This window comes from Porites lutea, chromosome 1 (genome assembly GCF_958299795.1).
Source record: "Porites lutea chromosome 1, jaPorLute2.1, whole genome shotgun sequence".
NCBI lineage: Eukaryota > Metazoa > Cnidaria > Anthozoa > Scleractinia > Poritidae > Porites > Porites lutea.
The window spans coordinates 20284563-20312493 of NC_133201.1; the positions used below are offsets into that span (position 1 = coordinate 20284563).

General features: G+C 40.5%; 1 protein-coding gene across 1 annotated transcript in view; it reads left to right on the top strand.

Annotated features, from left to right (window-relative positions):
* Positions 1 to 27535, top strand: part of LOC140946442 (integrator complex subunit 11-like) — a 50989-nt gene extending 23454 nt beyond the window's left edge. The window contains exons 8-25 of the mRNA XM_073395569.1: positions 773 to 871; positions 1361 to 1395; positions 2886 to 2966; positions 4052 to 4109; positions 4779 to 4843; positions 5572 to 5626; positions 11493 to 11588; positions 12391 to 12429; positions 13150 to 13233; positions 16177 to 16266; positions 18767 to 18847; positions 20057 to 20138; positions 20750 to 20869; positions 21757 to 21830; positions 22507 to 22649; positions 24279 to 24348; positions 25087 to 25155; positions 26613 to 27535. Of these exons, the coding sequence (XP_073251670.1) occupies positions 773 to 871; positions 1361 to 1395; positions 2886 to 2966; positions 4052 to 4109; positions 4779 to 4843; positions 5572 to 5626; positions 11493 to 11588; positions 12391 to 12429; positions 13150 to 13233; positions 16177 to 16266; positions 18767 to 18847; positions 20057 to 20138; positions 20750 to 20869; positions 21757 to 21830; positions 22507 to 22649; positions 24279 to 24348; positions 25087 to 25155; positions 26613 to 26672 (1401 nt within the window). The 3' untranslated portion in view covers positions 26673 to 27535. The remainder of the gene's footprint in view (positions 1 to 772; positions 872 to 1360; positions 1396 to 2885; positions 2967 to 4051; positions 4110 to 4778; positions 4844 to 5571; positions 5627 to 11492; positions 11589 to 12390; positions 12430 to 13149; positions 13234 to 16176; positions 16267 to 18766; positions 18848 to 20056; positions 20139 to 20749; positions 20870 to 21756; positions 21831 to 22506; positions 22650 to 24278; positions 24349 to 25086; positions 25156 to 26612) is intronic.
* Positions 27536 to 27931: the final 396 nt, after the last annotated feature.

The window sequence follows — 27931 nt, forward strand, 5'->3', positions numbered from 1 at the left end:
CCCCCTCCCCCACCTCTTCATTTAGGGATTCTGATGAGCAGGCCCTCCATCAATGGCAAATTCAAAGCTCAAAGTAGTTTGGAGGGCCTGCTCATCTAGACCCCAAGATTAAAGGGGGGCCAGACATTATTTCTTGGACCTGCAGGTTTCAGTTTGGCTTAAAAACTAAGTTGAGGGACTGGGGGTACAGGCCATTCCCCTAGGTTTGCCATTTTATTTGCTACCTTGCCTTAGGCTCTTTGCCTAAAAGGTGGAGGTTATTGATACAGAAATCGATATGAATTAGAAAAAGGTTTTGAAAATGACATTAATTGGTGCGAGACACGGACTTTGTATTTCCACCACACTGTTATTCTCTTTTTCTGCCTATTTATTGAACAGTTTGAGTTCATTTGAAATACTATAAATTAAAGCAATTCTATATTGAGACTAAATTTAATTTGAGAGGGGAAATAAGCCTGCCTCTCTAAGTAGTACCACCCCTCCCCCCCTCTTACCTCAGCAAGGTTTTAAAAAAATATGTAAGTTGCTGGGCAATCATTCAGAGTAACTGGGAATGTGGATCAATTAACAAGGTCCAAACCTCTGGAATTAAAACTTCCCCCTAAAAATCCTTCAATCAAATCTGTGTAGTCCAGTGTAGTCTTCCTTGCAGCTGTTTTTTGGATGTCACACCGAGCATTGCGTGACATTCAAAAAACAATGAACAGGGTGAACAATGAACTATGATAGGATTTCAAAAAGAATGGCTGTGTTTTATTATTCATTATAGGTTGATGATGAGTTGGAAATAAAGGCATATTATGCTGGCCATGTACTTGGAGCTGCAATGTTCCATTTAAGGGTTGGAACTGAATCATTAGTTTACACTGTAAGTTATAATCACGACACAGTACTTTGAGATAAATGAGTTTCAAGATTTGGTTCATCAAAGGTCCATTTTACCCAAAAGCAGGCCCTCTAATAGTGTCTGGCATTTGCAGATGGTTATGTTATGCAACCAATGTGCTCCATTGAATGTGAACTTGCACCAGCTACAATGCTAGGGATTTGGTTACCATTAATTTAGCATGTAATTCCCAGCTTGTACCTGTATATCCTCCTGGACCTTCTGAAGTGTAGGATAGCAGCTGTCATTGTCAGATGCCTCGTAGTTTAAAAGTACTTCACAATTCTTTGTAGCATGTTTTCCCTCTATGCGCTTTGTCAAATGGAGGAGTTGTGATTTTCACATGATTTGAAGTTTAGTTTGTCATGTTTTTCCTCTAAAATAAGTTTTAATGTATTGATACATTATGGCCAGTTTAAAAAGTAGAAATATCAATAATAATTTCTTCTCAAGGCCTTGTTCTTTTTATAGGGTGACTACAATATGACACCTGACAGACATCTAGGGTAAGATACACAGTTTCCTGTCTGTCAGTAGTATAGTCCTGTGGCTGCCTGGGTGCAATGCCACTTCTTTTAGTTAATTCATCTTAAAGTCCTGATTTTTTCTAGGTGTCTTCTCTCAGGCTTCAGTTATATTATTATAACTAGTGATAACCATAGGTTACGGAGTGCAGGCAACGGCTTTTGTAACTTACAGTCAGGTGTCTTTTTATGCTTAATTGCTTCATTGCTGCGCTTTGCATAAGTTTCCGTGACACATAGTCAAAACACGCATGATCAGATTGCGAGTGATGGATGGTCCAAAAGCGTGATCAAATTGCGTTCTGTGCATTGTGTTCAATTTTAGGTACTTTAGGAATTTCTCGGTGGGGGGATGTGCCGCTGGGACCCTGGAACCCTTAACCTATACCAGAGCTAGTTCAGCTGAATTTTGCTACCCTATACGAGAGAAAACTCCCCAAATCCCCCCTATCCTAGAGTAGCTGTTTTCCAGAAACTACTGAGGTCAGTAACACAGTCTAGCCAAAACAAAACCTTCTACCACAATCCCTAGTATAGATAAAATCTTCAACCAACTGATCAGTTTCCTGAAAAATGATACCCTATTCTAGACCCAAACGCTCTGATTTATATACCCTATCCTAGAGTAAACTGCTTGAAAACCATACCCTTCACAGCAGCACATACCTGTATAGCCCGTATATGGCAGTACACCCCCCCCCCCCCCCCCCGGGTCAAGCACTTGATACACTTAGTTTGGCTTTATTTCAAGAATATGATGAAGGAAAATACAGTCTCAGATAGAAGTTGACAACCAATTGTGTTCCAGTAATACTGCTCCTGTCGCGTGTTTGTTTCAAAATAAATTGATGTTTCTGTGTAAGTTTACTACTAATCTATGACAAACCTCTATTGAGCGGCTAACCTCCATTTAGTGGCCACTTGCCGGTACCCCAAGAGTGACCACTTATAGTGGTTCAACTGTAGTGTAGTTCTGGGGCTGCCTGGGTGCAATGACACTTCTTTTTTAGTTAATTCATCGTGAGCCCCTCATTTTTTTCGTAGGTTTCTTCTGTCAGGCTTCAGTGATATAATAGTTATATAATTCAGTTAATAATAATAATAATACTAATAATAATAATAATAATAATAATAACAGTGATAAATACTTTACAGAACAGTTGGTATGAACTTATGTGCAGATAATAAAGTATGTCAAGATTACAAACAGTATACATACAGGGTAATAAAAAGTGGAAGCCTAATATTTACAATGAAAAATATTAAGAAATAAACTACAATCTGCATTTTGGGCTGTAATCTGTCTTAACAAGTACTGATATGTTGTTGCCTTGAAAGTTTCAAACCTGAGGCCTACTGCAATGAATCCTTCTTTCTTCCATAATTTTAACTCCAATATTTTATGCTGGGACTTTCTAAGGTGGTACCACTTCCATAACTTGAGATGTAAAGCTATGACTTAATTTTCTTAGGGCAGCTTGGATTGACAAATGCCGACCAGATGTGTTGATAACCGAGTCAACATATGCAACAACCATCAGAGACTCAAAGAGGTAAAAACTGACTGGATATAATACGGGAACAGTCAACAGCAATAATTAAACTGTATTGTTATTGTATAGTTATGGACTTACCTCCAGGGTAAGGAACAAATACAAAATGTTCAAAATAAATTAGTGCCTCCTGAAAAATGCAATAAGCACTTATTTACCTCAATGTTTTTTGTTTAAAAGTAGTTAGGTAAAATGTATAACTGCACATTCACCAATCAACTGGTTAAAAAGCACAGCGATAGTTCTTCTTGCATCGCTGTTCTTTTTAATATTTCTTGTTTTTATTTTTTATTTTTTTTTAGTATCCGGGCCCGTTGTAATTGGCCACAGCTGTTACGGTGTTCCTGCCAACGTTCTTTCCTTTTTTCTTACTTTTGAGCTGTGGACTTAGTGCCCTAACCTTCAAGTGAATGTGAAGCTGATGGTGACCTTCTTTTGATACAAACCTCCTTTGCTTTAAGTATATTTGGATGAAGACTGAAAGAATCCAAATTCACTTTTTAAGTGTTGTTTTTGCTGCTATTGCATCCTTTGATCTTAAAGTCCCTATTGCATTTGGTAGAAAATAGTTTGGCATTTACTTTGTCATTTCACTGACTGTTTTAACAAGTACAATTCTCGCGTCTAAATCACACAATTTAAATTCACTTACTTAATTGAAAATTTAAAACATTAAGTAGGTGCTGTGATGCTATGGTTTTTTGTAGTAAACTAATGGGATCAAATTTCTGCACTGAAGGTCTCTTTTTTAGCCTTTAAAAATCACTGGGTGTGAATTAGAATTTAAAAATTATGCTGAATTTCTAGGAGGTCATACTAGGCTGTGCTTCTGTTATGCAGTAAATTAACTGATACCTCTAGTGTGTGGGTTTCCCCCATATATACTGTCCTGAAATTCGCAACTAAATCAGAGATTTCAGATGCTTGGCATGGTGTCTGCAAAGAAAATTGCTTTCCTAGCATTTACATTAAGCTATTTCTAACCCTGATCTCCTTATTTTTTGTTGTGTTCTTAACTTAATGCTAACCAGACAGGACATTCAGGATATTCAAGCACTGACCTTTTCTGACTATAAAATTCACAGATGCAGAGAGCGCGACTTCCTAAAGAAAGTTCATGAGTCCATGGATAAAGGTGGAAAGGTAATTAATTTTCTGGAGGGTTAAAACAATAACTCTATTCTGTCACAATTTCCGCTGTTAAATAGTTGTTATTTCTTTTTTTCTTTTCTTTTCTCCTACATTGACTTACAACTAGTGAAAATATATAAATTTACAACCCAAAAAAATTCTACTGGCAATTTACACCAATTAACTAATAATCCACAAATGCATCTTTGGGTTTTCTAAATTATGTGAAAGAGGCAATTACAGAAAAGTAATACTCTTTGACTGTATGCAATACATGTAATCAGTATTCTGTTTTTGACCTGTTGTTAGGTCAATATGGCTGGATGTTGGCCAAGTTCTTTTCGCATCTTTATTGAGTCAGGGTCTATTACCATAAAATGCAAACATGAATGACGCCAATATCCAGCCATCTTAGTCAATAAAGGATCTACTGTTTTGCCAGGAAGTGAACTTTTTCGCGTGAGATTAATGCGGCAAATCCCAAACAGTCAAGATTGGCCCATCTTGCCCACTTAGGTAGCCAATTAGAACATAGCATTTGCTTCAGCTTCCTTTCTTACGCATTCAGCCATTATACTCAGTTAAAGTCAGAAGGTCTGTAACCGCACCTTGTTAGACTGGCTCTGTTTGAAGAGCACCAGTCTGCTAAACATAATTAAATGTGTTGATTTGACTATACAGGTGTTGATTCCAGTGTTTGCATTAGGAAGAGCTCAGGAACTTTGTATTTTATTGGAAACATATTGGTATGATACTGTTTGTAGTATTTAATTTTCTTTGTTTGATTACCACTCGAGACATGTATAATCAATAATTCCATATTAAGTTTATGTAATAAATAGTTGAAGCGCATAGGAACTCTCATCCACTCAGTCACTATAACTAATCACAAACAAATAATCCAAATCAAACACAACTAAATTTGCAGAAGACAAACAAGTTTGATATACAAGCATGGCTAAGGAGTTGCTGACAAACAAATCCAGCTACCTCCAGATGGTGATTCTGATACTTCATTCTCTGCCACCCTTCTGTCTGTTGTTGGTTTGATGTTTGAATGATATTTGCGAAGGTTCTTCAAATGTTTTTGTTAAAATTTCATAACTAAACTAAAAGCAATTTCAAAAAGGGTGACACTTGACACTTTGCAGATTGAATAGGAATTTGAAAACGTTGATTTTTGAGGAGAGGAGAGGAGAAAACCTAAGTACCCAAAGCAGAGAAAAGAACCAAAAACAAACTCAGCCCACCAGCCCACATGCTGTCAACGTTGGCCACATTGGTGGGTAGCAAGTGCTCTCACCGCTGCACTATTCCTGACCCCCTTTCTCTTTGTTGCGCTCTGCTGGTCTATACATACATTTTGACCATAATGGAACCAAATTAATGTACCAGGAGCAGGCAGTCCTTACCCCTACTTTTCTTTTCTAAAATCACAAGTTAATTTGTACTGGTCTTATTTTTTATTTCCCAGGGACAGAATGAATCTAAAAGCCCCTATATACTTCTCAACAGGGCTAACTGAAAAGGTATGTGAATTTTACCACAGTTGTCTGTGATAAACTTAATTTGACTCATTCTATGACTAAGCTATACCAAGTTGTAGTTTGCCATTGTGTTGTATCCTATGTCAATATCCCAGCAGACCTTAATTCAGGGTTTTGAAATAAACTACCCCCTCTGCATGCAAAGGGCAGTTTGCAGCCAGAATGACCAAACACAAAATACTACTTCCTAAGGTGCGGGATTGCAGGAAAGCCACTCATGCTCATTTGCATCTCATTAAATAACAAAAGATTAACAGTAGTACTCAGAGGGTTGTAAGTTTGATTCTCTCAGCAAGCTCAGAATTTTTTCTGAGTTTTCTTGTGATAGATTTCTCCGTCTTCTTCAATACAGTACATATTTTGACTCCACTACACAACATCAACAGACAAAACGTAATGGCAAATAAGTTTATTTTGGGACGGCTTGGCGAGAACCAACCCTATAAAGTACAGAGTACTTATGTAAATGCAATAATAGGTGATAACTGGTGAATACCTAATGTACAGCACTTGTAAACTAGCTTTCACAAAAAGAAAAACTCGTGCTACAAATGGTCGCTCTTGACCTGAATCTCCCAGTTAAGCACGCAGGCTTAGTGCCAATTAGGCTGCCAGTTATTCTGGGGAAACTAATTAATAAAACTCTGACAACGGATAACTGGCACAGGGAACACGGTAGGAGCACAGAGGCTAAGCAAAAAAAGAAAAACTGCTACAACTGGTCGATCTCGACCTGAATTCCCCTAACAAGCACGCAGGCTTAGTGCCAGTTAGGCTGCCAGTTAGGCTGGGGAAACTAATTAATAAAACTCTGACAACGCATAACTGGCACAGGGAACACGGTAGGAGCACAGAGGCTAAGCAAGAAGAAAGAACTGCTACAACTGGTCGATCTCGACCGGAATCCCCAAAAGAAGAACGCAGGCTTAGTGCCAGTTAGGCTGGGGAAATTTGATAAAACTCTGATCAACGGATAACTGGGACCGGGAACACTTCAGGAGCACAGAGGCTGACCACCAGGAAAACTGGGAATTATCTCCACTAATGTACCCAATAAGGCACGTAGCCCAATAACCAGTAAGGCTGCCATAAAAGGCTAGGGCAGGACATTGAGGGTAAACAAATGGATAACGACCCTGGCTAGAGGTCTGTAACATTGCCTGCAACCTAACTGCGTCAAACGAGACTTATGTCGCCTCCTAAAGAGCGGTTCTGGGACAGCTGGCCTAGGCATACATAGAAACTAAATATATCAAGTAAAGGAGCAGGTGCAAAACTGAGATAACTGTACAAGTACATAAAATAAGAAACGGGAAAAAGCTGAAAACTAGCAGAGCTGAGCTACCGCTTACAAACTGAAGTAAATGCGGTCAGACGGAGGCCAAAAAAAACCTGCCCAAAAAAACCCCGAAGGGAAAAAATGCGGGCAGGAAATCTGGGTAGGAACCAAGGCTCAAGCTCAAAGCCCTTCCTTCGGGACTTTACAATGTAATCGAGAATATGTTGCTCCAAAAATAAATAAAACAAAAATTTAAGAAAAACCAAAGAGAGGTTGGTTCGTAAGCCTAGATGACGTACACGTGATATACGCAGCCTTATATACCCCCGATATGGCTACCCATGGTGCACCCGGCCTAGTACCCAGGCCCTGTTGTATCTCGTGCCGTCAAAATATTTATTTCTGCCTTCTTCGCGGGCTCATTCGTCAGAAATAACATATTTTGACTCCACTACACAACATCAACAGACAAAACGTAATGGCAAATAAGTTTATTTTGAGACGGCTTGGCGAGACCCAACCCTACAAAGTACGTAGAGTGACAAAGTATTGGGCGAAATGACAAATGAAAGCTCCTAGAGCCCAAGAAACTTGGAAACTGAAAGCCTTTTTTTCTAGGTAACCATCGGTAGGCGTCCTTAGCTAGAACGGACTTCCGGCGGGCGAGCCACTGAAACACACTGTCACTAACCCCATTATAACCAGCGGAAGTGGCCCCTCTCGAACGCAAGGAATAAAAACCAAAACTGGAAGGGTTAATCCCGACACTTCTCAGGTCCTTGCGAAAAGCCTCTCTAATTGTGGTAAAGCTGATAGGCTCGTCCTGGGAAACTAACTTAAAGGAGTTGTTCTCGCGAGACATGGGGCTAAAAATGAGATCCCTGGAGCTAGAGGGATGGAAGAATGAGCAAGGTACAAGCAGGGCCAAACATTTCCGAAAAAATCACTTCGATTCATCGCCGTTACGAAGTTGGTCGTTCTTGCTTTTGAGAACCTTAATGATCATAAAACCCTCATGAAAAATAATATAATTCACCCTAATTATGGAGACCTCATCAAACCTAAAATCCTTTTGGGAGCACGCCTAACCCCTTCAATAATCGGGTTATCCGTGGGAGAGGGGATACCCGCCATGGTATGAGCCCATTTAATACCGTAAACAGCCGAGTCTACGACGCACGGGGAGTGCGACTCTTCAATGAGGTGTTGCAAATACAAGGCAACATGGCAGGGACTGGCAGGAAAGGCCCAGGAATGAAGCTTACTGGCAGCAAAACATTTTTACTTGCGAGAAGCATGAAGGTACACCACTGTCGTATTAACGGCCTTTGAGGAGAGAACCGTCGATTGCATTGTAGACTGTCTGTCAGCCTCAGGATTCAACCCACTGGTGGGAAATTCTGGGCCCCGCGCTGGAAACCAGAGCGGAATATATCTGGAAAGTAATCGAAAATACAAAAAGAAAATGTGAGGAGCACGAAATAAAAAAGAATTTCAAAAAAAAAAGCGGGCTAAAAACACCGGAAAAGGGAAGTGAGAGGAGAGTGGGCGGGGGGGGGGTGTCAAAAGGCTACATGCAAAAACCTAATGGGTCCAAACCTAAAGGTACGCATAACACGCGTGTAGAGGCACTGGTAACACTTTGAGTCAGGCGGCATAGAGCAGAAGCCCGCCAGGGTCGAGGGAGGTCTGGGGCGCCGAAAATAAACTCGAAGCGCTATGACGCCAAAAACTAAAGGCCTGGTTCTGAAAAGGGAATTACGGACCTTCCCTGGAACAAATAACTCCTGGAACTTAGGCAATAAAACCCAGTCGACAACAAAACTATTCCAATGCACTCCATCTCTAGTAGAAATATTCCAGAAAATAGCTGACTTCCATAGGTGAGGAACAAGGGTTCCCGTGAGAGCGACAGAGCCCAACGTGTCTGATGACTCTCTGATAATGAGGCAAACAGGTGGGCCAAGCCAGTTGTCGTCCTAACCCCAATTTTGAGCGAAGGCATAAACAGCCTAACAGCCTGGCTGAAAAACTCGAGAGTTAAGCCTAGGCAACTCGCCGTTGTAGCTACAGGCGAACCTGTCAATAGTGTGAGGACCTAAGAGGTGATTTAGCCCTTGAAAAACAAAATCGTTGAGGCCGTAACCATCGAAGTCAACGAGCTTGCAGATACAGTCCGCACTGGCGTTCAGGTCCCTAGGGACCCACTTGACCTCAAACGAAATACAATGATGGGAGCAAATTTGAAAAACAACTAGGGCTAAATCCTGGAGATCTCCTTTCCTGCTGCCGTCGCGAAGAATGGATTCGACGTTCTGGTTGTCAGAATAAGATAAAGGGCTCGCGAAGGGTAGTAGGGCAAGACAAACCGCTTTGAGCTCTCTCCAATTCGATCTACGAACACTTTCCGACCAATTCTGATGAAAAATCAGCTCAGGTTCAGACTCCCCTTAAGCGCCACAGGCTGAAATGTAAGCATCGGAGAAGCCCGAGCTTACTCTCACTGGAAGCGAACTAGAACCCCTCAAAAAATTTTGCCGTTGAGAGGCTAACATTGTTCGGCCAAAATTCAATTTCATACAAAGAATCAACGGACAGGAAAACCTAGCTATCCCAGGAAACAGCAGAGTAAACAACTGTGAAAAAGAAATCGCGACGGATCCCACGCAACTCGAGAGGGAAATACTTTGGCCAGCTACACACGGGACGCGTAGAACGTGGACTGTGGTGGAAGACTAATATGAAGACAAAGCCGCCAGGTCGTGAGACAATTTAGCAATGCGTTCATCTGTGGCTCTTATACTTCCATCGAGAGAGTTATGTTGAGATGAACACGAAGCCACGAGAAAATATGAACCGGCTCCCACAGGGACTTTTCCTCATTAGGAATTCGAACAAAGCGAGACTAAAGCAAATCGGTTTGGACAGTCCGCAAACTGTAAATTTAGGCCTGAGCGCGATAGTGTCTTCCTCCTATAGCTAGACCATAGTCAGGAAAAATGGCGGCAATAGGGATACCTTGGCTTCTTCTTGATTTCTGAAGCGGTTTGAGGGAGGCTGACAAGAACCCAAAGGGAAGCGCGCAAAGTAAAAAATACCTAAAAATCCAGGTGCCGAGATCCCAGGCGAACGCAAGGAAATACCGGTGATCAGGGAAAATTACGATAACCGCACTAGAAATAAGATATGAATAAATAAAAACCCATCTCAAAAATTTAAGTGGCCATGGACAAGTCTTCGCACTTGAATTTTTGTTTCAAGAAAAAAGGTGCAAACGTGCCTAAAATCCAGGATTAACCTTTGTTAGACGGAGCGGCGGGTCAAACAGAAAGCGGGTAAATGATATTGGAATGCAAAACATTTGTAAAAGGAGGTTGAGACTGGGAAGCTCATTAACAGCTACGGACAAAAAGAAATGTAAACACGTGCGGAGGCATTGTAGGATTTGTAAAAAAACATAAAAAGCTGGAAGAAGAGAGTTTTCTAACTATGACTAATAGCATTCAAAATGAACAGAGAAATTAGCAAAGTATGCCAGAAATAGATCACTATGAAAAATCTTCCCCAAACTGAAGGTAGAATAGGAATATCAACGGTACACTCAGAGCTCTAAACCGCGCCTAAAACTAGCGGCGTGAACGTCAGAAGAAACTGGTATAACATCGAGACAATCCTGATCCGTATTACGGCTTGCCGCCTAAAAAATTCAGTCAAATTAGAATAGACTGCACCTGATTGTTGTCCTTCATCTAGCCATTTAGGAGTTTGGGATGTTTGGCTTGTCCATCGTCGGGTAACAGGAACGCTTTCCAAAGGCAAAACAGGTCCCGACACTGGGTCGACGAGAAGGCGAAAAACAGGAACATTTGACATAAGAGGCTGGGGTTGCATCTGTGAACTGCGAGGATCTGTTGTGGAGGGTTGAAAGAATGGTCTTCTTCTTCTTACGGGCCTAGTACACTACACGGCCGCAAAATTCTGCACTGTGGATCCTTTGAAACTGGTCTTCGTTGGCTGCTCGGCCAAATATTCGTTAGCGCGCTTGATTTGACCAACGGTTTTTGTTAACAAATCTTTAAACGAGTCCATTAACTGTTTGTTATTCTCCTGAATGAGATCGGACACTTCGTCTTTGCTGACGGATATAACGCAAGAAAGAGCCGATAAGAACGTTAAGAAAAACCAAAGAGCGGTTGGTTCGTAGGCCTAGATGACGTACACGTGATATACGCAGCCTCATATACCCCCGATATGGCTACCCATGGTGCACCCGGCCTAGTACCCAGGCCCTGTTGTATCTCGTGCCAACAAAATATTTATTTCTGCCTTCTTCGCGGGCTCATTCGTCAGAAATAACATTTGTTCTGTACATTGTTCTTTTAAGCACTGAATTAATTTTCTTCAATCCCACACTTCTATCAAAATATGGAAAACCAATCTTTTGTAAGAGATAAAACAGTTCTGTCCCCAGTTAGTACTATATAGTGTACCTTGAAGCTTAATTAGAGGCGTTTTATCCGAACGCTAAGTCAGTTAAATAAACATATTCTTCTTTTGTGATCCTTGCAGGCAAATCATTATTACAAGTTATTTGTGACATGGACAAACCAAAAAATAAAGAACACATTTGTACAAAGAAACATGTTTGACTTCAAGCACATCAAGGTAAGTGCATGAGATGGATTATAAAAACGATGAACTCAGCCAGTTAAATGCCTGCAGCAGTTTGACTTTTGCTTTCTTGTCACTCAATACCCATGATCATTCTATAAATAAAGAATGAAAGTAACTTTGTGTGATACATTATTTTGCAAATTGCAGCTAAATTGCAATCAAGAGCAAACCTACTGCAAAAAAGGTAGATTCCTCTTAGTATTTGTTTCATGACCAATCACATCCAATTTTGACTGAAATTCTACTTCGTGCTTTTGGATAGCATTGAAATTGGTTGTGATGTACTCTGTGACGGTTTTAAAATTTAAAGGTCTTCCTACCCATCGGTAAGAAAACACAGTGCATTAATTACAATGTATCAAATATGTTTTATTAACTGGGGATGTTAGCAAGTGTGCTTTTGTCAAGGCACTGTTTCTTAACCTTTGTCCTCGGTGAAACTTGATGATTATGATGATGATGATGATCACAGAGACAACAACAATATTATAACAGATTAGACTTGGAGCTTTAGGTCACATCCACACGAATCCAGATTTTTTTGCGTGAATTGGCCTTTTGTCCACACGAAACTAGTAAATCCCATCATCGAAGCTGCATCTTTCTGAAGCCGCTGCCCAGATTACTTTAAGGCCGCGTCCACATGAATCTGGGTAAAATGTAAGTGGTGTCAGAAAATCAATGTCCAGATTTGTGTGGACGAGACCTTACAATGCAGCAGATTTACATTAAATTAATTTGTAAACAAACCGCTCTTTTTATACTTGAATGGTTTGATTACTGTCTCTTTCAGCCCTTTGACAGATCCTACATTGACAATCCAGGACCAATGGTAAGAAACGTTTATCATCTCACATAGCAAGCTTTTTTATGTTTTTTATTTAATATCTAGTGCATTTTAATTTAACCCTGTAAGCCACAATATTGTTGTTCAATTTCTCTACTCTGATTTCCATACATTTCCTTAAATAATTAGTTGAGAGAATTTGTTTAAAGATCAAACCTTTTTTACCCTTGATTACTTACGCATTGGTACTGTTAGAAGAAAATTAGTATCAGTCACTCTTGGGACTAAAGGGTTAGAATAATAGTAACTCTACTTTGAGGCATTTAATCCTTTGTGTAACTCCTTTACACAAACACAGTAAGCAAACTTATTACTGGCAACTGCTTTATTGAAATAATGCTTGTTTCATGCAGAATTTATAATATCGGTTCCACTGTAGTTGTTGGCTTGTCTTTAGTGATAATTGAAGGTTTTCAATAAGCTCAAACCCTGAATAGAAGACTGACCCACCCATAGTTCGGGCTAACCTTTGTTTATCAATCTTTGATGAATGAATGTTTCGGTGGGCTCTCCTCCCTCTCGTTTTTAGGAGCTCGTACTATCCCGGCTTAAAGGGCATACGTAGACTCAACCACTAACAGTCCCAGCCAATTTCTATGATCAATGAGTTATAACAGCCCCTTGCTGTTGGTTTTTAGTGTCCGGAACATTTTATTTTTGGCACCGTTAGAACGGTAAACCATTCCCGTGCATATGTTTTCACAGGTTGTGTTTGCCACACCTGGCATGCTTCACGCTGGATTGTCGCTTCAGATTTTCAAGAAATGGGCTTCAGATGAGAAGAACATGGTATGGATCTTTGTTGACCAAATTATCATATCTTATAGATACATTTTATGAGAATCAAGTCTTCTTTCTTCAGACAACCATAAACTGCCGCCCATAATCCCCCCCCCCCCCCCCTCCAGTTGTAGGCCCATCTACTTGTAAACAAAAGGATACTTCGATTACAAACCCCCTGGTATATTACCTTTCCTCTCCCCTCCAACTATATTGAACTGATTTAAGGAAAAAATGAAGAACAGCTCCCCCAAAAAAACCGTCGGGCGACTGTCGGCCCACAGTCGACCGACGAACGGCCGATTGTCGGTAACGGACTTCTATGGAATGCTGTCGGTCGATTGTCGGCTGACTGTCGGCCGCCTGTGTCGGTGATGTGTCGGTTAAACTCATCGCTAATGATGAGCTTGGGAGCAGGTGCCTTAAAGGTTAGTAGGGGGCCAAATGCAATAAGCAGAGAGGAGGTATCCATGGCAACCCTGGAAGCGGGAACCACCCCAAGAGCAGCCACTAACCGGCACCGTCACACTGAATAAATTCAGTGGAGATACTTACCTAAGAGAATACTTACCTCAGAAAATACTTACCAAACCACCAGGCAGGGAGGGAGGAGAGGGAGCAAGAATCCGCAATGATTCGCAAGTAGGCAAAAATTGATCCGCTACTATCAGCAAGAATCCGCAATGATTCGCAAGAAGGCTAAAAATGATCCGCTACGATCAGTAAGCAAAGCTACAATGCAATGCAACACTAGCAAAAGGGTACACAAGGAGCCCTGCAATTCCCCGCGGGCCGCCCCGTAGGTCACATACTGAAGTGGGAGAAGACCGCTAGCCAGCTCGCTCGAGTTTAACTTTGCCTAAATGATATTTAGCCACATTAAAAATCATGGTGTGTTTTGTCTTATTTCATGCCTAAACAGTAGTTACGTGATATATACATTACATTGGAAAGCTTAATTACGTTTTGAACCGTAATTAAAACAAGTAAATGCAAAACGTATTTTCGTCAGCACTGCTATAGCTTATTGAGAAGCGCTTGTTCTATCCCTGTCATTAGCCCCCTCAGATGTAAGCCCCTCCAATTACACGCCCTCCTAAAAACCCTTTACAAAGATCTATAAGGCAACGGGTAACAAGCGACGGTTTACGGTATTTGCCTGTGGCCATCTAGTCCCTCCACAGGCTCGTCGCCAAGTTTGGTGTACATGCGTTCAGAAACCCTCAAAACAAACTTGTAGCAGTCTGTTACATGTAAGAATGTTTGCTAAGGGCGAGTGAGCCAAAATTGGAAAGAGTCAATCATGTTATTTGGGGACGGGGTGGCAGGGACATTATTGTACCATTTTATGAGCACTTTTGATGAACTACCATCTGGATTGTAAAGGAAGTGGGTTGCTTGCCAGCCAATCAGGGCTTTCATTAGAAGCCGGCTACCGCCGGAGCTCCGGCGGCTGCGAGTCATCGAGTCACCGGCTACTTAGCCATGTTTGTCAGCAAATACTTCAAAAATATAACTCTTAAAATGTTTACAGCCTACCCATTTTTCAGTTGAAATAAATCTGATAAAATATAGCGCACTCTTGCCTTGAGAGTTTTGGAATAAAGCATATATCAACACGATTTCTTTACCGCGACGGATCGCAACTGATTGAGGAACGCTCAGCCATTTTCAGCGGTATCATAATGAAATTTAGCCTCGTTCCCAAACAATTACCACGTGGTTGGTTGAACAAAGATGGCGGCCAAGTGTAGCCTCGGACAAAGTGAATTGTTTTCATTCTTTAAAGAAACCACGAACCGGAACAGGTATTTTGAATAAATTTTGACTTTGCAATTTTCAAAACGGTCAACAAAGCTAGAATTAGAACTGTCAGAAACAGTACTGAAATTGTCAAAGTATAAATTACTACTGAACTAGTGGCCAGTGTAATCATCAAAATTATTTAAGGAGGAAGAAGTTTGTCAAGATTTTGATGAAGAAATTAGCTATACTTTCAGTTGAATGACAGCATCTTCTCACAGCTTTACGACCACACTGGCTATATATCATGATGTTTGGTGTAAATTTAAAGGTTGGGGTTGCAGCTTGGGCCTTGGTAAGTCACGTGGCAAGCACTCCTGCCAAACTCAATTACCTTACATGTTCACAAAAGCTCTTGAAAAACACACAGAAATCTTCCAATTAAAGGGTTAATGGTATGCATCATTAACTTTACTTTCTCATGCCAGGAATGCTGGAAATCGCATTTCCGAGCTTCTAAATTTCAAAATTTTCTGGGGGAGCATGCCCCCAGACCCCCCAAGAAAAGGTGGCCTTCGGCCAGCTAAACATTCACAGCCGCCTACTATTATATGGGCAGACGCCTACTTCAAATCTTATTGAAAGCCCTGGCCAATAATTTTGTTCGCGATTTCGCATCCTCACAAACTATAATTTTTTTAAAATCTGCCCTCCTGCAGCTTTGCACTTGATCTCTTTGAAAGAGCAGCAGAAAATACTGAAACTAATAAAATGTGGAAACCAATGCTTTTTAAAGGAGAAAGGGGCTCGGCAAGTAAATTAAATGATAGTTCTGTTTTTGATCTTTTCCAAAATCGTTGTTTGCAGTTCAATAGCTTGTGCGGCTCGTAGCCTTGAATGCCGTATTCTATGAGTTTACTTTGGTAATATACCATAGGTTTTTGACCAACCAGAACCCGATAACTGTTGATAACTGATTCTCAACACGAATATGAGCCAGTCAAAGTATAAGCTTTGGCTGTGTACATGTTAATAGGTTAAAAAATCTTAGATCATTATACGTTTCTGGGAAACTGCCCACCTACCCCTCCCCTAAGCCAACATTTTTCCTGAGAAGTAAGTGCAGTTAATGTTGGCTTAGGGGAGGGGTAGGTGGGCAGTGTCTCAGAAAAGTATAATAATTCAAAATGTTTTGTTTGTTAATAACAGGTAGTAATCCCTGGTTATTGTGTTGCTGGTACCGTTGGTCACAAGGTTCTGTCTGGACAGAAAAAGATTGAACTGGATAAGAAAAGTGTTGTAAGTACTAAGGATAATGAGAACTAATATTGGTTTCTTTTTAAAAAAATCATATTAAATAGGAGCTTGGAAATTTCTCATGATTTCTTTTGGAATTATTGATTCGCCTAAATTCTAGGAGCTGTTTAAATTCTTTAACTTGTCAGGCATATATGAAAAATACTTAATACTACCAAAATGGTCAAAGGCATTCGTGATCAACAGCCTTACATGCATCAAATTACTTCTCTTGCAACAAATCAGGTTGCTGCTGTTCGCGTGAATAGGGACTTTACGAACCAGAACGCGACGCAGTTTGAAAACACCGAAACCGAGAAGGGCCCGGGCAAGAACGCCGTCACGAGCGCGGGAAAAACAAAGTTACGGACGCGAACGCGACGACAGAGGCAGAGCTGTGCAAATCCTTTAAACTCTGCTAAACACATTTTCGTTTTACAACTTGCGTTATATATCATAAATGGCAACATTCAGAGAGTTAAGGGATGCTTTATTGTTTGCCTATCAAGATGGAAGCATTTATGATACAGAGTTTGCCCTGTTGTACGATTTACATTGTTCTGAAAACCTCGACTTTCCTTATTGGAAGTATGGTCGCTTCGATCTTGATTCTATGACAGATGATGAGTGTAAGGCTGAGTTTCGGTTTTTCAGGAACGATATTTATGTACTCGGAGAAGTTCTTGATATTCCAGACAAAATGAAATGCCCCAGTGGCGTTCTTATTACTCATTTTCACAAGGTTATACAGCCATATAGATTTGCACTGTAGTCATTATAACACAACGGGGAAGGAGGAAAAGTCATAGAAAAATATATCGAGTCTAATGCAATATATAACATAAAATTGTAATGCCTGCAACCTACTGACCACCCGCCCCTACCCCTTATCCTGCTTTTTATTTACTAATGACCGCAGCCTTGGGACTGAAATACAACTCACAATTTTTTCAATACAACTTGATTGTGTCTTAATCATTAAACTGATTTTAGCGAAGAGTACTGTTAATCCTACAAGAGAGATTTTAAAATTAGAAATGTGAGCTTAATATTTGGCCTCAACATAGTCCCTCCCCTAGATTCCCCAGCCCTTCTTATCCTAGGAAGGTTTTTAAAACCTGTTTTCGAACACATAAAGAATCACCAGTTTCTTTTATAGCAGACTGTAAATACAGAATTTTATTGCAGTTTACGAAACAGAATGCAAATTTTCAAAAAAATTATTCAACTATTCTAGACAAAAAAACATTTTCTAATATGCCACCATCCAATGAGATAACTGCAAGAATAGAACATTACAAAAGGCGGGCTCCTCGGCACAAGAAAAATGCGATACCACTGTTGAAATATAAACACTGATCGCTGACAGAAAACGTTCGTGTGACTCTTGTCAAAACAAAGACAATAGTTTACAATTAACCTGAGATCAGGCGTTTTTTTTTTTTGCTTCTTTGGCTATAATAGGGAGAGGGCATGATCTCAGGCTAGTTTACAATATACATACTGGTTTTCAAAATCAAGCGACAGCTATACCAGCAATACTGGTGAATTTTAATTGAATTAGGTAGCTATTTGTTCACAAGTTTGTCCAACAAACTCATCAGTGTTTTAGTTTGGTCTTGTTGCTGTCTCAACCTCAGTTGTTGTGACGCCAAGAGTTGCTGTCGCTGCTGTTGTTGTTATTCTTGCATTAGCCTCATCATTTCACAATACCCACACGATCCCTTACGGACCTTTTATCCACAGCAAAGACAGGCTTGGGACAGGTAGTCACTGAGTGTTGGCTATTCTATCCCAACTTTCGCTTCTTTGCGACGAACCCTTTCTTGTTTTGAACGGATTCTCGGAAACAACCTCTCTGCATAACAGGACATCGTGCTCGCTTGTCCAGGTACATCACAGTACTGCGCGAAAAAAAGAACAGTCTGCTTTAGTTTGTTTTCAATGAAGAACAAAAATATAAAGTTAAACTCACTTTAATCTTATATTTAAGCAGGACAGGAAATTGAATCTTCTAATAAACTATATTGGACTTGCTAGTTTTCGACTTTGGTATCGAACTCAGCGGGTCTTGGTGTTGTCCATTCATCATAGCGGTAACCAATTGACCTACAGTAAAAGGCAAATTAAAATGTTTGTTTGGTATTTTTTTACAATAAATAACATTTTCATGGACTTAGAAAAACAGTTTTGCCTATAAGGTAGCAAAAGAAAATTTAATTCTAGGTCAAATTCAGTAGAAACTACTCACGTTTTCTGGAAACGCTGCAAGTGCCAACCTCGTGTTCTGAACGTGAAGAAGACGAGTTGCAGTTTAGCGCCAAGCATGCGCGGTGGAGCACTTTGTGAGCAAATTACTTCCGGTGACGTTTCAGGCTGCGTCGCGTTCTGGTTCGTAAAGTCCCCAATGCTGTTAACATAACGCGGGAGGTTCATTTCAATCCTTTGCTAACTCATGAATAGTGTTCTAATAGTTGGTGTTGTCTGTATTGTAACTTTTCAGATTGACGTAAAGCTTTCAGTGCAGTACATGTCATTCAGTGCACATGCGGATGCAAAAGGAATCATGCAGCTTATTCGTCAGGTGAGGACGATGAATACAGTTATATTTTGTTGTAATGAAGAATAAATTAAAGAGGCAGAAGCCAAATTGTACAAGTCAAACCTAGAGTTAAGGTCAGCGACTTTGCACCATGTAATAGGTGGGGTACTTCCCTTGGGGCGGTCACAGCTCTTGCAAGGCCTTACAAGCTTGGCTGAAAAAACAACAAGCAAACAAAAGCAACAATGAATATATCCCTTAAGACGATAGAGTTGCGTGTTATCGAAGATTCAATGAATTTAGAGATTTTAAAGGGCTCTGTGCTATCCGGTTCCTTCTTTTCTTTAGAGAAGTACGTACTGTTAGAATTACACTTAAGCATAACAATTCTTCCTGCTCTGCTGGACTCCTGAGATTGTGTAGTTTTGTAAATGAAGAGTAAATAAAGAGAATAAAGAAGTGGAAATAATGAATGTATAAATTTGATATAATTATCTGAACCGTGAAATGAAAGAGAAATAAACAAAGAGAAAATCATCGCATTTAGAAACGCAACTAGCAAGCCAAGAGGGAGTTGGTCATTGAAATTGGTTCGTAATTTACCAAGAAAAGATGAGGATGAAATAGTGAACACCGTAATTCCTCAAGTAAGCCCCCCCCCCCCCCCCCCCGACGAAAGTTATTAAGCACCCCCTCCCCTCCCCTAATTGTTCTTTACTAATAAATGGGAGACTGTATTAACTAATCACGACTGTAAAACTTCCCTTGAACTGATCCGGGATGGTTAATTTACCAACTGGAAGTGCGGACTTGATTCTGATACTCGGCTGCGTCACCAACCTTCTTGTTCTTGAGCTTCTCCACTTTGTATTTTAGTTCTTTATGGAGAACTGATACCGTGATCTTTTCTAAATTAAACAAGCCCTCCCTCTTAAATATGCCCCCCGTCTCTATTAAGCTCCCCCTTAAATGGGCTTGAAATAAATAAGCCCGGGGGGGGGGCTTAATAGAGGATTTACGGTATAACAATTTCATATGTTTGAACTGCGGAATAAAAAAGAAATAAATGAAAAGAAGGTCATCGCAGTTGCAGACGCACCTTATGTAGTTGCGAAAGGAAAGGATTCCAATCCTGACCTCTCCATTTCCCGTGCGGCGTTCTAACCAACTGAGCTACGCCTAGCAGGCAGACTGGAGGAAATAAGTGGTAACTTTCAAGTTAGGATAAGTGCTTGTCTGTCTCAATTTCAGGCGGAACCGAAAAATGTTGTTTTGGTTCATGGTGAAGCGGGAAAGATGGACTTTCTGAAACAGAAAATCGAGAAAGAATTCGGTAAGGGGACTGAAGTATTATTTCATGGAAAATGAAAACATAATGTTCTTAACAAAACCAACAGAATTGAATTATACATGAAACAAAGCCAATGTATTTGCCTTTCCCAAGGCTAGTCAATCAGGCAGTTAAAAGGCTATTGCTTTGTAGAGAACAAATTTCATTTCACATTACCAAGAAACTGTTTCTTGGTTTACTGATGTCCGTGTCATGAACGTGTGTGGTCTGCACGGCTTTTAGAGCTCTTTGTTCACTGGTCCTATAAACTGTATCTCCTAATTGTTATCAGGGCTAGAGGCCTTAATGTGCCTCCTATTTATTGTTTCGTAAACCAAGACATGTACAGCCCTTTTTGTAAAAGGTGTACTTGTTTTCTGCACAAGGGGATGGAACGGGAAACGGAATACGCGGAACGAGCACGGGAACGGGAAACTAAAAGATGCGAACAAAACCTATCTTGAACCCTAGCCCTATCAGTAACTTTATTGCCAATTTTCTGTTTTTTTCCTATTTTCATTTTCCCGTTCCCCGTTTCCCGTTCCTCGTTCCTCGTTTTGGTAACACTCTTTACAAGGTGCAAGTTTCAGTTATGATTAATGTGTTTTTGATAGGTATCGACTGTTACAAACCGGCTAATGGAGAAACAGTTTCCATGGAAACTATTCCCACCATCACTGTTGACATGTCACTGGAACTGCTCAAAAGAAAAGTGGAATCACTGCAAAGAAAAGGTCAGTGCAATAACATGCACGAACCAATAATAAAACGTAATGAACATCACAGAGGAAGATGAGTCAATGGGAAGGGAGCAACGCCATTTTTTAATACTGTTATGACAGCAAAGAAATATGTGTCATTTACCAAGCATGAGGTGGAGAAGGCTGGGTATTGGCGAAGTTCTCCAGTCCTTTTCTTTATCTTGAATATAGTTAATAAAGTGGAATGGTTATGAGGCCCGATGGAGTCCTTTGTTATGTGTTTTAGTTAGCTTTTTTGGACCTAACCGTTCACAACGTTCAATAGCATTCCTATCATTTTGAACTTACTGACCAACAGAAACATCTCATTAAGTTATTCAGTCAAAATTTGTGACGAAAAAACAAAGGATTGTGCACGGTCAGGGAGCTTAGCCAACGTAGATTGCAGCACAGTTGTTTTCATCTTTGATGTCTGTAGCTTTCATAACCAATCTCCTCTACTATTTGTGTCTTGAACGAACAAGCTCGGTCAGTAAAGAATATATTATATGGTCAAGAGAACTTTTTCCTGCGGGGCCAATGCGGGAAATCTTAAGCGGGCAAGTTAAGCCCCTCTCGGGTAGTCAATCAGAACTTGGGATTCGCTTTGTCTTGCTTACGTGTGGAACCAACCATACAATAAGAAAGCGTATGAATGAGTTACCAAGATTGCCCATGTCTATGTCCTCAGCTTAAATTACTGAAACGTTTCATCCCTTTTGGATAGGGGACAAAGATTGGTTTAATTTTTTTTAAGAGAATTACCATTTAGGGCCAGCCAACCTTCCTCTATGTTCATAGGAAGAAATTCAAGCACTAAACCAGGCAACTCCAGGCGGTCTTATGTACAAGCCACTCATAAACTTCTTTTCTCGTTTCAGATGCCAAAAGAGCCAGGCTCACTCCGCACAACAATCACTTGCCAATTCAAGGTGTTTTAGTCATGAAAGATTCTGTAAGTATTACTTTTGCTGACGCTGTAGTTCTTACTTTTGCTTTGTGATGTTAGTAACAGGTTGCTTAAAACAATTATTCCACGAGTGCGCGTTGGATATGGGATGGGCGATAGCCAATAAGGCGCGTAGCGCCGAGTTGGCTATAATCATCTCACATCCAATAAAGCAGAAGTTTTATTAACAACGCCCACAAAATATCGAGAATTCGTCCTGACTTTATTTGTAAAAACAACCGATTTTCAGCTTGTTTTTAATTTTGAGCAGACGAGTACAGTTACCATATTTGAAGAGCATGGTATAATTAACAATTATTCCTCGAGCCCGAATGGGCTCTGAGTTTCGGCCGAATGGGTTATTGACTCAGAGGCCATGCGGGCGAGAGGAATAATTGTTTTAATAAAATCTAACTGGTTCGTCAAAAATATCGAGAATAAAAAAAATTTGGCTAGTTAAAGCTAGACTTTAATCCTTTTCTGCCGCCAAAAGCCCGCGCTTTTCACTATTAGGGGGCTATAACATATAGCCTAGTAGTAGCTCAACCAATCAGAACGCAGCATTGATAATACACCACTAGTTGGATTTTACTAATGGCTCTTATACAATGATGGCTAAGCCAATCAGAGCTCTAGAATTGCATTATCCGATGATTCAGTTTTACATAATATATATTTTCAGTCTACCAGATTACTGGAACCTCCCCAAGTCATGAAGGAGTTGGGACTCACCGAGCACAAGCTACGCTTCACGTCGTCAGTTACCTTGGAAACCACAGTACCACTTCACGTGTTTTTGGAAAAGCTGCAGTCCCAGCTTGAAAGGTGATAATATGTCAGATTAAGCGCTTCTTTTCTTTTTTTTATTTCTATTTTTGTGGACAACAGTCTTTACACAGTTTAATGTCCCTCTACGAGCACCTCATAAGCGATCAACTACCGTTAACTGCCGCCAGTAACCCCTGGTCTTATAAGGAGCGCTTCTAAACGGAGTGGGACCATATCCAAGTGAGCTTATGACAAGAATAGAACAAGGTCTTCGAAACAACAATGCTAATCAAAATACATTTTGCGTTTATTGGTTTTTAATCAAGCTTCCAAACGCACCAAACGGGTGCGTCGTAATAAATCGAATGTATTTCATGACATTTGGAACAGAAGCTTAGAGAGCCCACCCCCCGCCTCTGAGAGGGGCTCACATCAAGAGGGCCTTTTAACTGGATGTCATTGTTTGCTTACAGGTGCCCCCTCCCCTTAGGGGGGCTTATATCCTGGGGGACTTTTAATCGGATCTAACTGTTTATTCACAGGTAAATGGCCTATAACTGGGGGGTGGGGGGGCTTATAAGCGGCACTTTGCGGTATTTAGTATGTTCAAGTTTGTTTCTCAAAGCGGACACCTCTAGTGTGTGACTGAGTTGCCTTGACAGTTTAGCACTCTCCATTGTTTAAACACTCCTAACGAATAATGATGCAATTGGATAATGCAAACACTGCACAATATCCACTAATATCTGTCAGTATGGGTCAGTGCCGGATCCAGACCTTGAGATAAGGTGGGGGGGGGGGGGGTCTCCCAAAAAACTTTCTTCGGCCTTTTGGGCCTCAGTTTGGTTTAAAAATAAGCCCCCCCCCCCCCCCCCCCCCACTAGTTTTAGACCAAAAATAATAAACCCCACTGGATCCGCCACTGTGGGTGGTCACTCTTGCCCCCAGATCCAAAGTTCGTGGTTATACTTTTGGCGTGCGTACGTAGTTTTGAAGTCCATGGTAAGTTTAGAGAGTACTACAGCCAGCTGCAAAAATGTTGAGACACTCCGACAAGAAAACCACCTTTCTTGCTTCAAATCGTTGCTAGTCACAGGTCTGTGAGACATAATACTGACCTCCCTCCTTCCTTCCATTCAAAGTTGTTCCTCCAGGTTTGGAGCATGGTCTTGTATTGCGACAAAGCAACTTTGATAAGGGAAGGAGGGGGAATCACAAGGCTTTTTAAGCCAAAATACGGTACAATGTCTCAAGTACTTTGCAATTGGTTGTAGCTCCTTAAGCCTGTCCCAGGTTCCAAAATAGTGATGTGCAGAGATCGTGAAAAGTGGTGCGAAAAACGCGTGGGGGCTGGGGAGAGAGGAGCCTTCCCTAGATCACGCGCGTCTTTTTTTTCGCTCCATCTTGTTTCGCGCCACGTCTCTATTTTCTGAGAGCCTGGCACAGGTTATAGCTTCTTGAGAATCAGTTCTCTGGAAACTATCAGTATGGTACCTAACTAAAGATGTTTAGGCATTAATTAGTTGAATGCATTGGTCAGGTGCTTTACCACATCGTTAATATCCCATTCTCGATCGGCTTACAGACAAGAATATGAAACGTGCTTGGGCTAATAATGTGAGGTGCATTTTTTAAGTGTGCTTAAATATCATTCCTGTATTTGATCATCTTTTCTTCTGATTGAAGGCTTCTTCCAAACTACTCTGTTCAGCGAACAGCCGAAGGTTGTATATCTGTGGATTCAGTTCTAATCAAGGTTAGTATATTAACCAAGGTTCAGTAATCGTACATCAGTAACGATACGACACCTGCTTTAAAACAGAACCATTTTTAAAAGATAACTTTAAAATTCATAGTATAACCTGAGATTTAACAGTCTTGAAAAGATAACAGGAGCATTGTCGAAACATATTTTGCCAAATCAAACTTAACACGTATTTTTTTCATAGTCAATCATGTGTGACCACTTTCTAGTAAAGCTCACAAGCTCTTTCATAATGACGAACGTTTTGAAAAGGGTAGTCTACTGCCTTGCTAGTCGCATTAGAGATTTGATTATCTCACGTACTCGCACAATCACCTTATAACTGTAAAGTACTGACTTTTGCACATCCACAGTTTAATAATGTAATAGATGATAATCTTGAAAACCGCTAAAGACTGTCAGTAGTCTATTTGATTATTTGATCTAAGTGAATTCCAGTTAAACTCTCTTGATAGGGATTTCTTGCAGTCAGAAGACGACTATGTTGAGATCCCTCGTCTTGTCCCAGTCTCTCGTCTTAATCGTAGAATTATTTACTTTCTTTTATATTTTTTTTTTCATCTATTTATTGTATTGAAAGTAGCCCCATTTTTGTTTAGTCCATCCACTCGAACAAAGTAATGTAAATTTGTCTTTCTCCCCCCGCCACCATCAGTTCCTAGGGTATTTGCGGGTGAGAAAATTCTGTTATTTTTATAGTTGAGTTTCAATAATTTTCATTCCCGGTAGGTATCGCCCAGTGACGATGCAAACCATGGTCGTTCAAACTGCTTGGCTCTCGTGTCCTGGACACTACAGGTAATTACAGTCAAACCTGTATAAAAATATACACCAACAGCGAACCAACAAACATGTTGTTGTCTTAATACAGATTCCTTTTACACAAAATGCAGTGAAACCTCTATTTAATTAACCTCTATAATTAAACGAAGTCCTGACCTTGGTACACAAACAATAGTCTTCGCCCCAGTAATTGTACACTGGAACCTCGGTTTTACAAACCTCTATATTACGAAGTCCTTGATATAACGAACGATTTTCCTTACCCCAAAAATAGTAAAATATGTGAAAAAGAACCTCGTCACGCAAATTTTGTCAGTTCCTTGGTCCTTCGTTAAATGGAGGTTCCACTGTAAAATGTATGGAAAAAAATTTCGATATAACGAAACTTTGTGATAGCGAACATATTTGATTAGTCCCTTGACCTATCGTTATTTCAAGATTGTACTGTATGGGCACAAACATTTGAGACTACAGTGGAACCTCGATATAACGAGGGCCGGGCCAAGGGACTGGCAAAATTTGTTCGCTATAACGAGGTTTCGTTATATCGAGGTTCTTTTTCATATATTTTACTATTACTGGGATAAAGAAAATTACAGTGAAACCTCTATTAAGCGGACACCTTCGGGACCTTGCCAAGTGTCCACTTAATAGAGGTTTGTAAAAATTGCGCAATGTTTGTTAACGATTTTCATTCAGCGGTTACTCTGTACTGTGATAAAGTTCCATGTTGTTAAGGAAGCTAAGGAAGCTGTACTGTACTTTGTGCAAGACTTTAAGGTGAACTTTGATCGCGGATGCATCACAATCATACGGCCGGATATCGGTCTAATCTACAGTTTATTGAAAGCTAAATGTATTGATTTATCTTTATTAATCGACTACAGTAGGTATTTCAAGGGCGTAATCCAGCACTACTATTGTCAGTTCAGTCCAGTGTCCGCTTAATAGATTAGAGGTTGTTAATAATAAAATTAGCCAAATATAATTTATTTTAGTGTCCGCGTCCGCTTAATAGCGCTGTCCGCTGAATAGGGGTTCGTTATCAAGGGTAATATAAGACGGACCCGGCTTAGTGTCCACTAAATAGAGAGTGTCCTCTTAATTGGGGGTCCGCTTAAAAGAGGTTTCACTGTATTTTTAATACCGAGGAATTCGTTATATAGAGGTTCGTTATATCGAGGGTCCTCTGTAACTGACGCTCACTGACTTACGCCGGGTTTTTGCTCAATAAACGCTTTCATTGCAATGAAAACTTGAAGTGAAACTTCCTTGGATGGGAAAATGTTTCGACGTTGTTGTGTGAGCATGGAGCACTATTTATCGGCGAATGATCCTGCCGATGTTCTCACTTAGGGCAAAATGTTGGCTTAGGGGAGGGGTAGGTGGGCAGTTTCCCAAAAACGTATAATAATTCAAAAGTTCAACGTTTGAACTGGCCCTAACAGTTACATTGTTCCTCTTTTGGCCAGGAAGAAGAATTGGGAAGTCACGTGTTCTCTTTGCTTCATGACCGAATAGCTGTTGCTTAGGACTCAAGCTGACGGTATCTGTTGGTTTTTCCTTGAGTTGACACCACTGTAATTGGCAGAGTGGCCAGTGAATGCTGGTATCAGCAAGCTCGCAGAGGCTCTGCCAAATAACCAGTCAGGGTTAGAAGAGACCGGCCCAGCCTAGGCAAAGTGTTCGTTTCTATTGTAAGAGTTTTCTGCGAAAGAACAGTTATGAACATATAAAAAGAAACGAATATCTATTTATTAGATATGGAGGAACGCATTTCATTTTTACCAAATTAGTTTACAGGACTCATACACTTTTACCTAGGCTTTGTTCAGGAGGTGACGTCATTGGATATTCCTAGCTATCCCAAAACTATCCTTAGCTATCGCAAAGTGCAACATGGTAGAATCTTACAAGATAGTTATACAACCGAACCTCCACTAGCGGCCACCTCTCTACAACGGCCACTTCTTTTTTTCCCGGTGGACAGTCCATACATTGACCCTTGTTTAAACCTCTACAATGGCCACCTCTCTACAACGGCAAAGGCCACTAAAGCGTGTTCCCAACTCCCAAAATAACCTCTCGACAACGGCCGGTTTTTTCAGCGACTGATGAAAACGTCAAGAATGGTCATGAAATTTGATCCATATGGCGCGTTGATGATTGATCGGGGTGATCGTGTTTTGATTGTGTTCCATTTATACTGCTAGAGTATTAAGCATAAATTGTCTGCGGTACTTTTTCGTTTTGTAGCGTTAACATTTTGATTCAAAACATTACTTTCAAGTCTTTTTGGTTATTTTATCTCTCTATATATTAGTTATGATTGTATTAACATTATGGGAGACAGTAAGAATGAACTTGGCATAATAAACATGTTGTACTACTAAAAGGGAATTTGTCAAATTACACCCCTTCCTTCCCAAAACGCCCACCTCTCCACAACGGCCACTTTCTTCTTTCCCCAATGTGGCCATTGTTAACAGAAGGGCATTTTGCGTGCGCATGCGTGCAACCGCTGTACAAAGAGGGTGTGATTGCGGTAATCAAAATGGCGCGGGAAATTCAAATTGTACTTTTCATGTTCATTTTGGTGTCATTTCTCATTGTGAGTTTCACTATACAAGGAAATCGTGCCGCAGAAAAGTGCGCAGTGTGTGGCAAGACTACTGGAGAGGACGGACGGCCTGCTTCTGGTTATAGGAAAGATTTTCTATCTTGCTTCGGCATCGATGCGAACACTGACGGGAAAATATGTGGGCAGTGCAGGAAAGCCGTAACAGACCAC